This window comes from Octopus sinensis, linkage group LG5, assembly GCF_006345805.1.
Source record: "Octopus sinensis linkage group LG5, ASM634580v1, whole genome shotgun sequence".
Taxonomy (NCBI): domain Eukaryota; kingdom Metazoa; phylum Mollusca; class Cephalopoda; order Octopoda; family Octopodidae; genus Octopus; species Octopus sinensis.
Genome location: NC_043001.1, coordinates 25,601,513 through 25,621,338, shown reverse-complemented (window position 1 = coordinate 25,621,338; position 19,826 = coordinate 25,601,513). Strand labels below are relative to the sequence as shown.

The 19,826-nt window shown below is 36.6% G+C and overlaps 1 protein-coding gene across 4 annotated transcripts in view; it reads right to left on the bottom strand.

Moving 5' to 3' along the window:
- Nucleotides 1-17,341, bottom strand: part of LOC115212333 (thymidine kinase 2, mitochondrial-like) — a 35,596-nt gene extending 18,255 nt beyond the window's left edge. The window contains exons 1-7 of one of the 4 annotated variants that reach the window (XM_029781197.2): nt 17,202-17,341; nt 12,179-12,246; nt 6,414-6,488; nt 5,268-5,321; nt 3,432-3,521; nt 1,654-1,727; nt 454-542 (exon numbers count right to left, since the gene is read on the bottom strand). In XM_029781197.2, coding sequence (XP_029637057.1) covers nt 454-542; nt 1,654-1,727; nt 3,432-3,521; nt 5,268-5,321; nt 6,414-6,488; nt 12,179-12,246; nt 17,202-17,265 — 514 coding nt within the window. In that variant the 5' untranslated portion in view covers nt 17,266-17,341. The other 3 variants (XM_036503252.1, XM_036503251.1, XM_036503250.1) reach the window with 3 other exon arrangements.
- Nucleotides 17,342-19,826: the final 2,485 nt, after the last annotated feature.

Sequence of the window (19,826 nt, the reverse complement as noted above, 5' to 3'; positions counted from 1 at the left end):
GGACACATACATACATACATATATCTTGCTTTTGCTTTTTCCATGGGTGCATGTAAGTATTTCATTTATTTCTTATCATATGTTCTACTGAAGAGGGAAAAATGCATAGGATTAATCCCAAAATTGATTCAGTATAGAAATAACAAACTTTTTTTTAAAATTCTGTTGGCCTGCTTTCCTCGATTTCAGTATGACGTATATCTATAGTGAATGTATATTATAAATGTGGAAATTGACGATTTAAAGTCTGTTCTCAGCATACTGGCATAGAAATAATTTTTCTATTGCCCGTGTTTATAAGTTGTGTGTGTGTGTGTGTGTGTGTGTGTGTGTGTGTGTGTGTGTGTGTATGTATGTATGTATGTATGTATATATGTCTTGTATGAAAACAAAATAGCAATTAAAATAAGACTGTGCCCAATTAAATTCAAATGTATGATTTAAAATACATACCTATTTGGTCCAACCCTAAGTTATGTTTCTGTATCAGCCACTGGAACCATCTTTTTAAAACTGCAAATTCAAGACCATTTAAATCTTTACTGAAAAGAAAATATATATAATTGAACCCAGTGTAAAATGTTCAGAAAACTTCAAAGAATTTCACCACACCAGAGTTTAATCACTTCTAGATTAACATTCCTACCAATCACAGGGTTAACATACATTTTTCTGTATGGTGAATAGGTCTGTAATGCATGAGCTTTCCATATGACTTAATTTATTTATACCTGATGTGTGCAATACAATTTTCTAAGGTATAATAAAACTATCTCATCTCAAGTTGTTTTTATCCTGTGTATCCACCACTCTACTCTGTATATCCACCACTAAGACAATGCTTGCACATTTAATGCAGTGTGCCACTAGTATTGGCAATGGTGGTGGTGAAGGTGTTGGTGGTGGTTTGAATCATTAGATAGCTTGTTACCTAGATGATGTAATTAGTGTTGAAGGCAATTATAGTGAGATTACTGTAGCAAGAATATAAAAAGGATGTAAATTTTAAACAATTGCAGTGTGGAAGGTGTTTATAAGCCATTTAAGAAACACACAAAAACCGTTAGATCCACTTCAACATTTAAATTTAATTTGTCAAAATATTTTCGGCGCTTTGAGACCGCAATCTGTTCACTGACAAAACTTTGTGCTGCACAAACATCGTTCCAGCACACGATCTCAGATCAAGTCACTCGCTATGCAAGTACATCTCCGTAAGGTAAATTTTACTTCTCTATTTTTTTATTGTGGCTGACTTGAAGTTATCTGCTGGCTTGACTGATAACTCCAAGTTTGTGAACCATAATACTTTCAAAGTGTTAGTCTCCACTTGTCATTAGGGGTCTTAAACACATGCTCAGATGAGGACTGACCTTTATTGGAAACCCTACATGATGTTAGGTTTCAAAACATGCAAAGGAGAGGCAATCTTCATAAAACCAGATTCCTCTTTGTCCATGCTTCATTGTAAAACTGCTACATAGTTTATTGGTGTAGACAAAAGTGTAAGAAATTACATCTTTGATACTCCAAATATCAATACACGTTAATTATATTTCAAACACTTCATATATCTATGTAGTTTTTTTTTTGTTTTGTTTTTTTAATTGATTTGTTTAAAACAACAATAATGTTTTTCAGAAATAGCCTTACCTTAAAAAATTGTTTCTGATAAAGCAATGGTAAGTGCTAAACACTGAGCGTTCAAGCATCCTGACAGTTTTAGTCTGAAATACACATAAACACCTGATTAAAAACCATTTTAACACTTACATCATCTGTACATTTATTGATTCTTATCAAACAACAAGATATATATATATATAATAGTAGGGAATATAATTCCAAAACTTCTAGGGAAAAATTCAATTTAACAATTTTAAATCAAATTTCACAATATATAATATATGTATATAATTTAGAGAAAAACCACTATTAAACAATTCAATAAAGAAAGATGTTATTCACACCATATAGAAAACGTAAGCTATAAAAAAAACTTATTTTAAATCAATAAAGTACAATAAATAGTAAATAGTAGTAAAAAGACCACAAACATTTCATGGCTATATTTTCAAATAGATAATAATAATAATAAAATCAATTCGATTCAAAATTAAATCAAACTAAAATTAATTCTATTTAAAAATATAGCTACTCATCAGGTCTAAGATAATAAAAAAAAAAATAATAATAGAATAAATGTACTTAACTTATACTAATTATATAAAAAAAATACGTGTATTAACTATAAATAATCGAAAGGCATTTAACAATATTTCTTAAAGTAGAAATATAACTTATCTTGTCGAAGGATTTTCGTTAACTAACAATTTAAACGTAAAATGTCAAACTTAGCGTTTATAGCATATGTTTTCTATATGGTGTGAATAACATCTTTCTTTATTGAATTGTTTAATAGTGGTTTTTCTCTAAATTATATATATACATATATATATATATATAAGAAACAAGTTAGAAACAATGATCATTACATATAATTCCTCTATTTGAGCAAATTTGGCTTACAGTTATTTCCAGTAGTCACTGTAGGTATATTACTGATAGGTTGCTCAAATAAAGGAATTATATCTAATGACCATTATTTTAAACTTGTTCCTTACATATCACTCTGTGTAAAAACCAGTTTATCTGGAGCCCATCCATGGATTTACAATATAGAATTGTGATCAACCATAACCAGGGACCCAATAGCCTGATGTGCCAATAGAGAGCTCAAGAAGTATTTTGCCTGGATTGATAATTCCTCACTATTTGTTCTATATATATCATTATCATCATCGTTTAACGTCCGCTTTTCATGCTGGCATGGGTTGGACGATTTAACTGAGGACTGGCAAACCAGATGGCTGCACCAAGCTCCAATCTGATCTGGCAGAATTACTACAGCTGGATACCCTTCCTAGCGCAAACCAATCCGAGAGTGTAGTGGGTGCTTTTACGTGCCAGTCAGGTGGTACTGGCAACGGTCATGGAAAAATCGTGTTTTTTTTTATGTGTCACCTGCACACCAGCACAAATGCCAGTAAGTAGGTAGATATATGGTTGCCCCAGGTGGAAAGAAAGATGGGTCAAGAAACATCCTCAAGTTATAGGAAGGTGAATGTAAGAGAAGTAAAGTTGTTGGTGTTAGAAAAAGCATCCAGCCATAGAAATCATGCCAAACCAGACATTGGAGTTTGGTGCTATTCTTTGGCTTGCCTGCTCCTGGTGAATCTCCAACCATGCCAGATGTTAAATGATGATGATGATGATGATAATGATACACAGATGGCCAGAATTAGTCATCACAAGACAAGAATTTTATCACTTAGGAGAATCTGTAGAAGGGCCCTGTCAACTGTTTTGTCATGAGGAATGAAATAATTCAATATATCAGACTAAGAATTTTTTTTCTTTTAGTTTCTCACTTGAGGCCTGGTATGCAAGTCAACTCGGGTCAGTAATGCATGGCTGTTAAACGTGAAACTCCACCGTGACGGATCTTGATACAGTTGTTCCTAAGAAAAAAAAGTTTTAAAAAATGAAACGTTATTTTCTTTCAGAAATTAGTTTGTTGATAGAATATGTTAGTAACAAAATTTGTGCATTAACAATTATATAAGGTTAATTACAACCAGCATAATTAGAAACATCTTTAGAAAAACAAATAGAATCCTTCATTCTCAACACCACCACTGTCATCATCATCATATAGTATCTGTTTTCCAAGCTAGCATGGGTTATGACGGTTTGACTGGAATTGGTACCAGATTCCAGTCTGATTTGGCTTGGTTTCTATGCTTGGATGGCCTTCCTAATGCCAACCACAGCTGACTTTTACGTGTCAGCAGCACAGGTGCTAGTGTCATCAGCACTAACCATGACTATGATTTCACTTGGCTTCATGAGTCTTCTGAAGCACAGCAAATCACCAAAGGTCTCAATCACTTGTCATCACCTCCGTGAAACCCAACATCCGAAGAACATGCTTCACCACCTCGTCCCATGTCTTCCTGGGTCTACCTCTTCCACAAGCTCCCTCCACAGTTAGAAATTGACACTTCTTTACACAGCTGTCCTCATCTATAAGCATCAGATGACCATACCAGCGCAGTCTTCTCTCTTGCACATCACATCTGATGCCTCTTATGCCCAATTTTTCTCTCAAGATGCTTACACTCTATCATACATGCACATTCATTTTGCTAAAGTCAAAACCTTACATTTAAGGAGTTGCACTTTTTGAAATAGAAGAATAGGCTCAAATAAAATGGCCTAAAGTTAAACATAAGCATTTGTTTCAAATAACCCCATGACAAAAAAATGGAATCAATGGTCTTTCCAGAGTCATAAGCTCATAAGGCTGGTTTTCCAGACTCTGTGGCATATATATATTCCCTAATACAGTTCTATATTTAAGAGATGAGGAATTATGTACATTATTTACATTATTTACATTTGACGGATATTTGTCCTCATCTTGTTTATTGTTATTACGTTTCAGCTGATATACCCTCCAGCCTTTTTCAGGTGTCTTGGGGAAATTTCAAACCTGGGTTCTCATTCCTAAGGTATTCTTCATATGGCATAGTGGTTAAGAGTGTGGGCTACTAACCCCAAGATTCCGAGTTCGATTCCAAGTAATGACCTGAACAATAATAATAATAATAACATCGAAGAATACCTTAGGAATGAGAACCCGGTTCGAAATTTCCCCAAGAAACCTGAAGAAGGCTGGAAGGTATATCAGCAGAAACGTTGTGCTAACAACAAACAAGATGAGGACAAATATCCATTGAATGTAAATAATGTATATATATTCCCTGTTGGATAGAACACTGGTCTATCATGAGATTACTCATTTTTACCAACTGAATCGATTGGAACAAAGTGATTTGTTCAAGAACACAAAAGAATTACCTGGTCCAGAAACCAAAAGCCACAATCTTACTCCAGTGCTGGTGTCATGTAAAAAAGCATCTGTGTTGCTGCCATGTAAAAAGCACCCAGTACACTCTGTAAAGTTATTGGCATTAGGAAGGGCATCCAGCCATAGGAACCATGCCACAACAGAAGACTGGAGCCTGGTGCAGCCCTCTGGCTTGCCAGCTCCTGTCAAACTGTCCAACCCATGCCAACATTGAAAATGGATGTATGATGATGATGATGAGAGGTACAAAACCCTAATCACTAAGCCACAAACCTCCACAATCGTTTTACATTCAAAGTTGTATAAATGAAATTTAGAAGAAGAACAAACTCACCAAAGAATTATGGCCATCAACATTTATCCATTGCTCTATTGGTTCTTGCATTGTCTACAAAACAAAATTAATTTATATAATAAATAAATTATAAATTCTATATATGTATGTGTGTGTAACCCATGCCTGAGGTTAGAACCATGCCAGTACCTACAACAATGCTTGCACCTGTCAAAAATTAGATACTGCCTTTTAATTATAGATAAACACTGCCATGATTCACATATAAGGTGATGTGACTGGTTTATTTATATTATTTATATTTTAGTACAAAGCTCTGACGTCTGGCAACTGACTTGGTAGACACCCACAAGACTATCCACTATCTTTCCAACAAGTTTGGGCACCCTTTTGAATTTGATATGTCTAACACTCATGGACATGCTTACAAAATCAAAAAACAACACAACCCCCATGGTTTTCAGAAACATTTTTTCCTGCTCAGAATTGCAGAAGCATGGAATAAACTATCTGCATTAGTTGTTGGCTGCTAAGACACTGCATCCTTCAAAACTTCCATGCTTCCTGAAATTCACCAACAATACACCTGATGTCAACCTTACCTCTTTTTTTTTTAATGACTCATTCACTATTCACTTTCTGTGCTTTATTCTACATACTGTTCATGCACTTTTGGCTATTTTTTCTGATGAGTTATAGTACACCTGAACTCTGTATAAGTTCATTATTATACTTGAATATATTGATAGTTTCTGCTAATTTACATGTAAGAATAGAACATTCCAAGGTAAACACATCATAGCTTCAACTTTCATGAGGAAAACTTTATGATTGGGTAAAATATTTATGCAGTACAGTTTTTGTCCCTTCTATAGATATTTTTGCTACTTCAATATCTTGTAGATAAAAAGGCAGCAAGCTGGCAGAAACATTAGTATGCCAGGCAAAATGCTTAGTGGTATTTCATCTGTCTTTACATTCTGAGTTCAAATTCCACCAAGGTCGACTTTGCCTTTCATCCTTTTGGGGTCAATAAATTAAGTACCAGTTGCATACTAGGGTCGATCTAATCAACTGGCCCTCTCCCCAAAAATTTTGGGTCTTGTGCCTAGAGCAGAAAAGAATCAGTAGACAAATCTATAACAAAAATAATCTTCGGTGAACCATGTTACTAATTTTACTTACCTCAACATTATCAAACTGGTCAAAATAATTCAGCAATGTTGTCTTCCCACAGCCAATATTTCCTTCAACAGATACCTACATGTATATACACCAAAAGATTAATTTGAATCAAGATGTTATATGAGTGATATAACGGATAAAGTAACAACTATTGAAAAGGTTGCAAGATGCAATGAAAACTTTTGGAAAAATAAATGAATGGAAACTTTTCCAGCGAGTGTGTTAATAAGGCACTAAAAGAGAATGACCCTCCCCAGACACAACAGAATAAAGTAATGCTTTCTTCTTAAAACTTAATTCTCTTTTACAGATTACATAATTTGTTTTTTTAATCAATATTTGTATTCTTCTCAAAACAAATTAATGTCTCCATAAAAATTATGAAATTGGCTTTAGACATTTATCCTGTTTTGAAAAATGCATTATCTTTTATCATTTACTTGTTTCAGTCATTGGACTGTGGCCATGCTGGAGCACTGCCCTGAAGAGTTTAGTCAAACAAATTGTTCCCAGTAATTATTTTTGAAGTCTGGTAGTTTTTTTTTGTCTGTCTCTTTTGCTGAACTGGTAAGTTATGGGCAGGTAAATAAGCCAACATCATTTGTCAAATGTTGGTGGTAGGACAAACACACACATACATACATATGCACAATAGGCCTCTGCATCTACCAAATTCACTAACAAGGCATTGATTGACCCTGGGTTATAGCAGAAGACACTTGCCCAAGGTACCACAGAGTGGAACTGAACCTGAAATCATGTAGTTACAGAGCAAGCTTTCTGACCACATAGCCATGCCTGCACCTATTATTTAGTTCTTTCAAAACTAATTTCCATTTCTATAAAAGCAATGAAATTAATTGAAGACGTTTATTTTAAAAATTGTAGGACCAGGATTGTGTATTTTAGTAATCTTTAGAACTTGCTTAGCTATTGATGGAGTCACTAAAGAATCATTTGACCTACTAGAAACAGCAGCCAAGTCTCTCTCAAATAACATCCTACTATCTTTAAAAAAGAGGACAAATCAGTTGCTGCAATCTGAGATACACTGTGTTTGAAAATAGGTTATGATTTGAATGCATTTATTTACAGATCTACTTCCTGTGGCAGTCCTGGGGTAATGCAACAACAAAAACTCATACAGTGTTTATCTTTATATATAAAAGTAAGGTTGTGTGTCTGTCTCCTACGATTTAGATTCCTAACTACTCCCACATTTTGCGGTGCAGTTTAACCAAAACCGGGTATCTTATAGTCGTGATTCATATCGAGCCCTTCTGGGTATTAGCGTGCGTCTACGATTTTAAAAAAAATTTACCATCATTTTTTTTCCATTTTAATGCATTTTTTCGCTATTATATAAGGGAAGTAACTCTCTAAAAATGTCTACGATGAGTCAACGATTTTTAAAAAATATTTACCATAATTTTTTTTCCATTTTTAATGCATTTTTTTGCTATTTTTTGGCTATAACTCTAAAAATGCTTATATAGTTATTTCCCTTACAAACCCGAGCAACGCCGGGCGATACTGCTAGTTAAATATAAAGCAAGTTACGGTATTCTGGATGTGTAATATTCCTTTGTGTGTGTGTGTTTAATGATTTTTCTGACAAGGTAATGCAGCAGCCTTGACTGATGGAGAGGAAAATAAGAAACCACAACATACAGGCTACTACAATAGAAAGCTTGACACAAATATATCAAGTTATTGTCAGACTATTGACCAGTTATCAATACATATTGAATAACATAAGATTCCAAACTAAATCAAATATCCTGCTGGAAAAATGCTAGTTTGTTTCAGGTAACATCTCTAGTAATTATTCTTTAATGGCAATACCATATTAAGAAAATTTTTTCAAGAAGTACTGCTAATGTCAGAATGTTAGCATGAATAACATTCATATAACTGGGCATCAATATTATTTAACATCCACTTTTCTGTGCTTGTATGGGTCAGGTGCAGTTTTTTGAGGCAGAATTTCTACAGCTGGAAGCCCTTCCTGTTGCCAATCCTCACCTGTTTTCAAGCAAGGTAACATTTCTCCATAGCCAGACATATCGTTGCAGAATTTTGGAAATGAATAATAATGATAATAATGAAATTATTGTATACAGTGCTCAGGTGCACCACAAGTGCACCACAATGACACTACTCAGGTGCACCACAATGACACTACTTATGTGATAGTGACACTCATTTACACTAACATGTGATGTCAAGGCGAGAAGACACAAACATATACTCACACATACTGGGTCATCCCATATATAATGCGCTTTTTTTATACTTCTTTTATTTTCCAAGATTAAGATAAAGTTCTTTTTTAATATATAACTAGCACTATGACCCGACAACGCCATGTCATAATACTAGTGCATGCATATACAGCTGCATGTGTGTGTACATACACGTGAGTACTGTCCAAATCTCTGAGCAATCACATACAGCTAGCTGGCATTCAATTGGCGTATCAAGTTTCGGGCATTTTGATTGGGTTTTGGATAGAAAATTCACAAAAAAGTCACTTCTATTGATTTTTTAATGGCTTTGCGGGGTGACTGGGGAAATGTAAAGATGTGCACGACCACCCTTGGAAGGTTTTGAATGACCATAGAAAGTGCGAGCCCTCTAACTGAAAAATTGTGGATTTGTATAAAGGACACACACACAGACATTTTGCCGTTTATATATAGAGAGATATCCTCTCCATTTTCTACAATGTTCTTCCATCTGTCTGGTAGACCTGCAAAGCCCCTCTTCCAAAATTCACTCGTCTGTGATGAAAAATACTTCTCCAGTACTGCTCTGACCTCGACTACAGGATTCATATTTTTTTCATCCAAATGATTTTGAAGACTACAAAATAAATGATAATCAGATGGGGCAATGTCTGGTGAATATGGTAGGTAGAGCATCGTTTCCCACTCAAACTGCTCCAGCCTTTGGAATGTCATCCTCATTGTGTGTGGCCGAGCATTATCCTGATGGAAGAATACCTTTTGTCTTGAAACCAAAGATGGTTGTTTTTCTTCTAGTGCTGACTTAAGCTGCTCCAGCTGCTTACAGTAGATCTTCGTTATTGTTTGGTTTGGGTTTAAAAGTTCAAAGTGGACTAAACTTTTCATATCCCACCAAACAGATAACAACATCTTACATGAGTGAAGACCTTCTTTAGCCTGGAGTGCCAGTGTTTCTCCTTTCCCTACCCACTGCCTTCAGCTCTTCATATTTTCATAGAGAACCCATTTCTCATCACCAGTCACTATTCAGTCCAAAGATTCATTCAGGAGATGTGACAGCAGAGAAGAGCACACATTCACTCACTGTGTGTGATTAGACTTGGAAAGTTTGTGAGGGACCCATTAACCCAATTCGCTGACTTTTCCGATAGCACGCAGGTGTCAATGAGTTGTTGAGTGACCAAATCCAAGCTTCTCTGGTAGCTCAACAGTTATGATGGGATTTTGTTCCATCAAGCTTTGCAGGACATCCTTGTCGAGCTCTACAGATCTTCCAGGACAAAGCTCATTTTCTAGGCTGTAGTTTCTGACTAGGAATTTCTGGAACTACTGTTGATACTGGCTTATTAATATTTCTTATGCTTATTAATATTTCTTGCACTTTCCATTGTGTTGTTGCCTTTATTGAACTCATAAAGCAAAATATGCCGAATATGCTCCTTTCTCAGTTCTATTATAGTGATAGCTTTGAAAACATAACTGTTAAAATCGAACTGCACTCTTCAAAACTTGAACTATGAATAAGGACGATGTAAAATTACTCCCTGCTTTTATAGAAGTTGATGCAGGTAGTTTATCCCATCCTCCTGACTTTTAGTTCATGCAATTGAAAAAACTGCATTATTTATGGGATGACCCAATACAATTTATATCAACTAAATCTGCTCACAAGATTTTGATTAGCCTGAGGCTATAGCAGAAGACACTTGCCCAAAGTGCTATGCAGCAGAACTGCACCTAAAACTATGTGATTTCAAAGCAAACTTCTTAACCAGATAGCCATGCCTGTGTCTTTAAGTTAAATCATTACCACAATCTGACTTGAAAATTCCATTCTACTGCAAGTATTAAGACCTGCTAAAGGCACCAAAAGACTAGGTGGTGATACAAAACTGAGCAACTGGCACTTGGGCTGGTGACACATGAAAAAATATTTGAGCAAGGTCATTGCCAGTACCGCTGGACTGGCTCCTGTGCAGGTGGCACGTAAAAAATACCATTTGACCGTGATTGTTGCCAGTACCACCTGACTGGCTCTCATGCCGGTGGAACGTAAAAGCACCCACTACACTCTCGAAGTAGTTGGTGTTAGGAAGGGCATCCAGCTGTAGAAACTCTGCCAGATCAGATTGGAGCCTGGTGCAGCCATCTGGTTTGCCAGTCCTCAGTCAAATCGTTCAACCCGTGCTAGCATGGAAAGCGGACGTTAAATGATGATGATTATGATCCATAAACATGTACAGCCAATTCAAGTGGCTTCTGCTCAGTTCCCACCTACTAAATCTCACTTAGGCTTGGGTTGATCCAAGGTCAGCAGATGCTTGCCCAAAATGATGTGTAGTGAGATGAAACCTGGAACCCTATGCTTGTGAAGCAAACTTGTTAACAACAGGGCTATGCCTGCAACTATTGTCTACTAACACTAATAAACAATTGGAGAAGTAGTGTGGCAGTGAAGTTAAGGAACTATACTGCTGATCATGTAGCAGTGATTTTAAATCTGTCTATGAGCCTTCTGTGTGTAGATAAGGAGTAGAACAATGTTTATCTCAAGTCTAGAGTACTAATGTCTTCCACTCCTGCATTATGGTTAAGTTATAGACTTAGTTGTACACTGAGAAAGCATGGATAAATAGATGCAATACTGGAAATAGATAAACAATACAAACGTTCAATCTATAAATGATTAAAGCATGAACAAAATATTTTAGCAGAAATAGCCATAGATACATGCAAGAAGGTTTTAAAAGCTTCTTCAGTATATACTCTAATTTCATTCTTTGTTTCAGTAAAACACTTCGATGCTTTGCAATTCAGAACACAGAAAAGAGAATGAAAAGTCTGACATGTGACTGTGATCATCAGAATCACTAGTTGCATGAAAGCCTAACTATCAATAAATATAGATTGATACTAAACTAGTCTCAAACTTGAATATAAAAAAAAAAACAGCTGAAGAGAATGCCAGTTTATTTCAGGTAACATTCCCAGATCCGATAGCTGTACCTTAATGGAAACGGAAATTTTCAAGGATTGCAGCTAATGTCAATGTAAGTAAGTATAAAATCATATAATTCAATAGTTTGACAGGACCTGATGGAATAGAAGCCTGCACTGCTTTCCAATGTTTTAGTTTTGGGGTGGTCTCTACAGATGGATGCCATTCATAACCAGATGCCTTCTTAACCAGAAGTTAAATCATTACCACAATCTGACTTGAAAATTCCATTCTACTGCAAGTATTGAGATCTGCTAAAGGCACCAAAAGACTAGGTGGTGATACAAAATTGAGCAACAGATTAGGACTACTATCCATGAACATGTACAGCCAATTCAAAGTACAGGGTACTGTGTTCATGGCACCTGCACAAGTGAGGTCACCTTGTAATTGGCAAGACTAAAAAATTGCCATGACTGAAAGGAGAATAAGAGGGAGGGAGAGAGAAAGAGAGAGAGAGAGAGATGGAGGTTGATTTCAAGAGATGAAAAGATGAAGTATGATGAGGAAATTATTACCATAATCTGCTTTGGAAAATTCTTGACTTCCTTTAATGCAGAGCAATTCTTTCTGTGGAGTATTTTATCTGTATAAAAATTAAAAGTAATGCAATTCAAAGGATAAGCTCATATTAAGACTATTTTAAAGGCAAACTATACAATGTTAGTCAAGCCATTGAGGGAGTTTCTAAGCAGTTGTTATCCTAATATCACAAGTAAATTTTTATTAATAATCATCCAACCGTAGCTAAAACAAGAATCACATCTTGATTCGTAAATTTTAGAACTGCATGCTCAGATGTGATGACAATGACCAGCATTGTTAAACAAATATTAACCAATATGCTAGAAAGATATGAAGGATTTACCAGTATTCAAACAGATACTTTTGTGTTTCAGGTGTACTAAAAAATATTGTATTTGATGGCATATAAGACACTTTTTTTAAATAAACATTCCAAAAAAATTTGCCTTGGGTCCTATATATAAAGGTGGCTCTACATTACATACTTTAATGCTGTAAACACTTTTTTCTTGTATATGCACTGCTGGAACTGATGTGCATCTAAAGTGCTCATGTATCTTTTATGCCATCCTATACAATAAGTATATACTTATATACAGAATAACATAATTTAAAATATCAAAAGCTAAAATTTTGTTTCATATATACTAAGTGTGCTTTCTTAATTACATGCAAGTATAATTTAATAAGTAGTCATACAGTTGTACATGTCATGATGTTATGAATTCATTATAATTGCTTCTAATAAAGGGTTTTATTTGACAAAATCTATAAAAGAAACATTCAAATATATTATATTAGGGGAAGCGGATCATTCACATGTATTTCATCAGAACAGATATAACATAAAATAACTTCAAAATATTTTAATAACATAATTGTAACAAATGGTATAAAATTTTCTTTCACTCCCTGAAAGTTCTTCAGTCAAAGGAATATATGAAAAAAAGTGGACTATAAAAACTGATTGTAAAAGAATGATGCATTGCTCTAATAGTAGGGTACTCACTTTATTTGATAAAGTATTGTTGAGATCTTTAGTTATATATAGATCATTTCCTACACCAGCTTCACATAGCAGCCCCAGCCCATCCAAAGTACCTTGGATTGCAGGACGGCCTGCAGTGCTTACCTTGGATCGTAGGGAAACCTGCTGTGCTTGAGAAGACCTATTGAGTCAGGTACATCAACATCAAAATAAAAATCAAATGGAAATTGTAGTTGTGATATCTGTGAGTGGTACATAAAAAGCACCATCTGAACATGGCCAGTGCCAGCGCCACCTTGACTGGCTTCCGTGCCAGTGGCACGTAAAAGGCACCAACCAATCGTGGCCGTTGCCAGCCTCCCCTGGCACGTAAAAAGCACCCACTACACTTACGGAGTATTTGGCATTAGGAAGGGCATCCAGCTGTAGAAACACTGCCAAATCAGACTGGAGCCTGGTGCAGCTTCCTGGCTTCCCAGACCCCGGTCAAACCATCCAACCCATGCTAGCATGGAAAACGGACGTTAAACGATGGTGATGATGATGATGATCAAGGAAAACAATTCTGTACCTCATCCTTTCTGGTTTAGGACAACATGCAATTAAAATCCTCAAACTTGCTATAACGAAGCTTAATAATCTCTGATAATCTTGTTTTATGATCCCCACATACAAAATATATCTAAAACTGCATCACAAAACAATAACCTTCTTTTTCAGGAACAGAAACTACTTCATTGCCACTGCAGTTACCTTTGCTGTTATCATTATCATAATTTTTATGTACACTTTCCATAAAGTTATGGGTTGAATAGTTTGACAAGATTCAATGAGTTGTAGAACCATGCTATGTTTCAGTATTTCAGTTTTGGTATGATTTCTACAGCTCGATGCCTTTCCAAACGCCAACTACTTTACAGTAATTTTGTCATAGGCATAAGAGTGGCTGTGTGGTAAGTGGCTTGCTTACCAGCCACTTGGTTCCGGGTTCAGTCCCACTGCGTGGCACCTTGGGCAAGTGTCTTCAACTATAGCCTCAGGCTGACCAAAGCCTTGTGAGTGGATTTGGTAGATGGAAACTGAAAGAAGCCCGTCGTATATATATATATCATGTGCGTGTGTATATGTCTGTATGTCTGTGTGTCTGTGTTTGTCCCCCCAACATTGCTTGACAACCGATGCTGGTGTGTTTATGTCCCCATAACTTAGTGGTTCGGCAAAAGAGACCGATAGAATAAGTACTAGGTTTACAAAGAATAAGTCCTGGGGTCAATTTGCTCGACTGAAGGTGGTGCTCCAGCATGGCCACAGTCAAATGACTGAAACAAGTAAAAGAGAGTAAAGAGTATAACACTAATGAGGTTACTTTGTAACTCACAAGACTTAAGAGTCCTCTTGCCTGACAGAAGTAATAGGAAATAAAATACTTGATTTACATAAGATGTTGAACGGTTAATGTATGATAGGAAGGGTAGAGAGAGGTTTGTTGTGGGGGAGATTTACGGTAGCTTCATATTTTACGAGTGGATGGGAGTCATCATCATCATCATCATCATTTAACGTCTGCTTTCCATGCTAGCATGGGTTGGACGATTTGACTGAGGTTTGGCGAACCAGATGGCTACACCAGACTCCAATCTGATCTGGCAGAGTTTCTACAGCTGGATGTCCTGCCTATACAACAAAGAGAGGTAAATATGGTGGTGACATACCATCAAGGTAATATATTCAAGAAGATGAGTAGAAAAGAGCCTCGAGACAGGAGAATCAGGAGCACGGGTTGTTAGAATATAAGGGGATGGTGAGAGATAGATATAAACATGGGGGTGGAGGTGGTCAGACGTACATAGGTGAATGATGGGAATGGTGAACAGGAGTAGTAATTATAGGTATTTCTTTACTACTCACAAGGGGCTAAACACAGAGGGGACAAACAAAGACAGACAAACGGATTAAGTCGATTATATCGACCCCAGTGAGTAACTGGTACTTAATTTATCGACCCCGAAAGGATGAAAGGCAAAGTCAACCTCGGCGGAATTTGAACTCAGAATGTAACGGCAGACGAAATACGGCTACGCATTTCGCCCGGCATGCTAACATTTCTGCCGGTTTGCCGCTCTCAGGAGTAGTAAATATATGGATAGAAGGACAATAAGAATGATAGAGAGATGTCAACTGGATGTAGCTCAGAGGAAAGTATGTGGAGACTGACAGTATACTTACAATAGTAGAATAATACACTAGATAGGAAAGCGATGAGAGATGGAGTTAAAGGTTGCAAGTGTTGGAAGAGAAAGAGAGACAGATACAAGTGTGAGGTGGATGATGGTAAATATGGGTGAGAGTGACAATGGTAAAAATGAGGGATGGATGTCAATAGAAAGTGGCTCGGGGGAAGGACCCAGTATTCTCAGTGGCAGGGAAGAAAAGAGAGAGAGAAAAAAGAAGCAACAGTTGTAGTCTTGACAAGGACACTGAGTGATGTATCCAATGTTTTCAAAACTTCAGCAATGTCATGCTAGCATAGTGGGTAGGTCTTATCAAGCAATTGTATTGCCAATCATCTTGGTCCTTTATCATCTCCTCAGTGATGTTCAACATCTTGGGATCAGCATTCACCACATTACTCCACATCTTCCTGGGTCTCCCTCTTCTACAGGTTCCATCTACTGTCAGCAATTGGCAGTTCTTTATACAACTATCTTCATCCACATGCATCATCTGCCCAAACCAACATAGTTTTCTCTCTTGCATATTACATCTGATTCCTCTTAGGCTCAGTTTTTCTTTCAACCCTTTGTCATTCACACACATTGCCTGACTCAACAAATCTCAAACAAGGCTTTGAATGGAATACTGCTTCCACATTTTGGACAGGCTTTCTGCTATATACAAAAACATTTTAGACCAGTGTTTTTCATGGGTGAAGTGGGCTGTAAAGATCAGAAAGGGGATTAATAAGGCCATATTTAATAACATTTGGTGGTTTTTAACTTTTTAAAACTCGTCCAGCATCATGATGAAAAAAGAAGAGTTAAATAGAGGCAAACGCTTTTAGTTTTATCGTAAAAAGGTGAAAGTTTCACTAATATTCTTATTATTTTAAGGGTGTCTGATATTTGTCAGTGGACAGGAGAGTACTGGTAATATAAATCAGTGGTTCTCAATCTAAGTCCATATAAGATTTTGCTGTTAAAATTTATGTGCGATAAATTGGTTTAACTTTTACAATACAAAAATATTTTAATGGCTGAGTAAAATAGGAATTAAAGGGGTCCAAAGGTAAAAAAAATGGTTGAGAAAAACACCTATAAAGCATCATGCATGGCATTATCATAACTGAGACGGGATCCAACAATACAACATATATAAAATATATTCATAAAGCATAATTATTAACTACCCAAATGCATCGAAGGTTAATAGAAGAGTACCGTTATTAGCAAATGCATGACATTATTGCTTTACTTTTCTGCAAAATTAGGGGCTTGGTCGCTTTGACGAATCCAGAGGTCACAGGGAAAAAAGTCACATGTAATACCATCAAATATATAAATAGTATATTGTCAATAAGTACAAGTCAGGTATTGCCAGTTAATGACTGGTTTAAAATATTGTTTTATTACTTTAATAAATTGTGTCTGACTTGAATATTTTTGTTTGATTACCAGACTTTCTTTCCTATACAAAATTGTGATTTTTTCCCCCTGTGACTTTATTACGTCACCATAAATTAATTTGGGACTTTTTTTCTTAGCCAAAAATTGTGACCTTTTTGACCAGTGACTTTATTTATCGGTCACGGCTTTGACATCGTCTTCCAGCTCATGAGCTGGAAAGCACCTGAAACACTTTCACTTTCGTACAACACTGAAAACAAAGTATCGATACAAGACACGTGTAATGATATTGCTTAATAGAGAAAAGGTTAAACAAATTGGAGACAGCATCGATGCAAAATAGCACTGAATTAGTCAATAAACTTTTCTACCAAATTAGTAAAAAAATATTGTAAAGTCTATCACCTTGTTTTCTATAAAATTGTAAACAAAAATAAGGTAAGTTTCTAAAATTTCCAACTCGGAACATGGTGGGTAATAAAGTGCTCCAGTAATATAAACAAAAAGCTTACGAACATTTAAAGTAAGAATAAGCTTCCGGTGAGATCGACACCGGTTTTGAGGAATGAATGGATAGAATCTTGGGCTTTCGAAATATTTAATAAAAAATGTTAAATGCTGAAGAGGGCAAGCATATATATGTTCGTTATTTCGTAACATACTGAATTTTTTTAAAAAATTGACTGGTGCACTTCGTGTGATAAGTTTTTAAAAAAATTTTTTATTTATTAGTAATCTGGGGAACACGGTCGTTTTTGGTGCTTAGAAGAGACAATTTTTCAAAAATGGAGATTAAAGCATTCGATTCATTTGCTCAGGCTTGGTTGCGCTAAAATATATAAAAGCGTTCCGATTGTGATAATCGTATCTTTTTAAGTGTTCTAAACGTGACCCTCTCATTTTTTTCCTTCTATCTGTCTTTAGCCAAATATCCCACATCGCTTCTGCGACCAACCCATCTTTTATTTTCCGGGTATAGTGGACTTTTATCGATCCTATTCTCTTAGGACGTAGATATAAGAGCTATTTGGGTCGGGATGGGCATATTTGGAACGTAGGAATAAAATAGTTTTAAAAGACCGCACGGTCATTTTTGGTACATATTTTTAAAAGAATTGATTTAGAATGCTTTAAAAAGATGGAGTGACCACAGTCGGAACGCTTTTATAAAAAGATGAACGTATAGAATGTGACATTAAAATATTTTACCCGTGACTTTATTTACAAAGAAGTATCGATACAAGACACGTGTAATGATATTGCTTAATAGTGATAGTCACACATTTTCATGCAACCACGTACATGTAGTTATGCATGTACAAGGGAAAAATCAGATACCATTTTGCCATTTCGATATTTTCTTATTTCAGACACTATACTAGGAGTAACCAAATTAAAAACAAACAAACAAACAACACTATTGTTTATCTTGTTTATCAATTATATTTGTAAGTAACAAAATTATGAATGACATGAATTCCAAAATACCCAGACATCATCATCGTTTAATGTCCATGTTCCATGCTGGCATGGGTTGGAATTTTTGACAAGGACCTAATGAGTCCAAGAAATGCATTGCTCTCCAGTGCTTAGTTTTGCATGATTCTTATTGTTGGATGCCTTTCCTAATGCCAAACACTTTACAGTGTGTTGTAGGTGTTTTTTCTTTTTCATGCTACCATCACTAATAAAGTCACTATACAACTTGCAAGTCTACAAACCTGAGATGGCAGGATGCTGAGTTCCTTTTGTTAGATGGAGATTAAAGTATGAAGGAAGAAGTTGGGGTAGAGCAGGTTCTTCTGGCGGAGATACATGGCTTCTCACATTTAGGAGGGAGAGTGAGAATGTTGTTTGTTCCTTCTCGAGCCATGCCTGGCTCATAAGGGCCGGTTTCCCAGTTTCCTTGGCGTAAAGGTTCCCCACCTGGACGGGACGCCAGTCCATCGCAGGTGAGCTGCAAGATACAGGAGGAAAGAGTGACAGAAAGTTGTGGCAAAAGAGTCAGCAGAAGTTTGCCATTACCTTCTGCAGGAGCCGCGTGGAGCTTAGGTGTTTCGCTCATAAACACACACATTGCCCAGTCTGAGATTCGAACTGGTGATCCCTCGACCGCAAGTCTGCTGCTCTAACCACTAGGCCATGTGCCTCCACAGAGTGAGAATGAATTCATGTTATCTCCAAAGGGATAGATAGCAGTGATGAGATGCCCTTCTGATACCTCTGATAGGAAGCGCAGTAACAGGTAGGTGTTTGCGAAAGTGTATAGGGGGAAGAGATAGGGGAAATGGATGAGAGGGAGGTATGTAGTCAACATCTGTAAAGACTGGGAAGGGACTTTTAGTAATGGAAGGCAAGGTTTATGATATCGGAGGAATATCATCTCCTTCCATCATTCTTCTTGTTCTTTATGTATTTCAGGCTTTTGGCAGGCGAAGAGAAAAGACTTCATGTACAACTGCTATTTACAAATGGTTTATTTACATGAAAGGTGAAGTGTGCTGCTCTCAGCTACCATCTTAAGCTTTGATAGTGTGGGCACATTGCCTCTGGAGATAGACAGGCAGAAAACCACAGCCAGTGCTGCTGTGTAATGGTGCTGAAGAAGAGAAATTTGAAGAGGGTTTTCCCTTTATATAGTTTTCTCCATCGCAAGCCTCGTGATCTTGTGCATGGCAAATGGATGTTGGTGAGGTCTCGCTCCAATCTCGGAGATGGCAATGGCTGCCGCAAAATCTTATCCAATATGGCGCTGGCTGCTTGTGCCGTTACAGACTGCATGGATTTTCTAAAGCCTGACACCATAGCCGTGGACTAGTGAGACCATAGCTGTGGCCTTGCTTGAGAAGACCCAGCAAGCCAAGTGAGATTGTAGGCATGGCCTTGCTTGAGAAGACCCAGCAAGCCAAGCGAGACTGTAGCTGTGGCCTATGCCAGTGTTGCATAACCAGCCTATTTAAGAATACCATTCAATCACTGGGCAATATACTGTGCTTGAGAAGACCTGTTGATTCAAGTGATATCATTGTT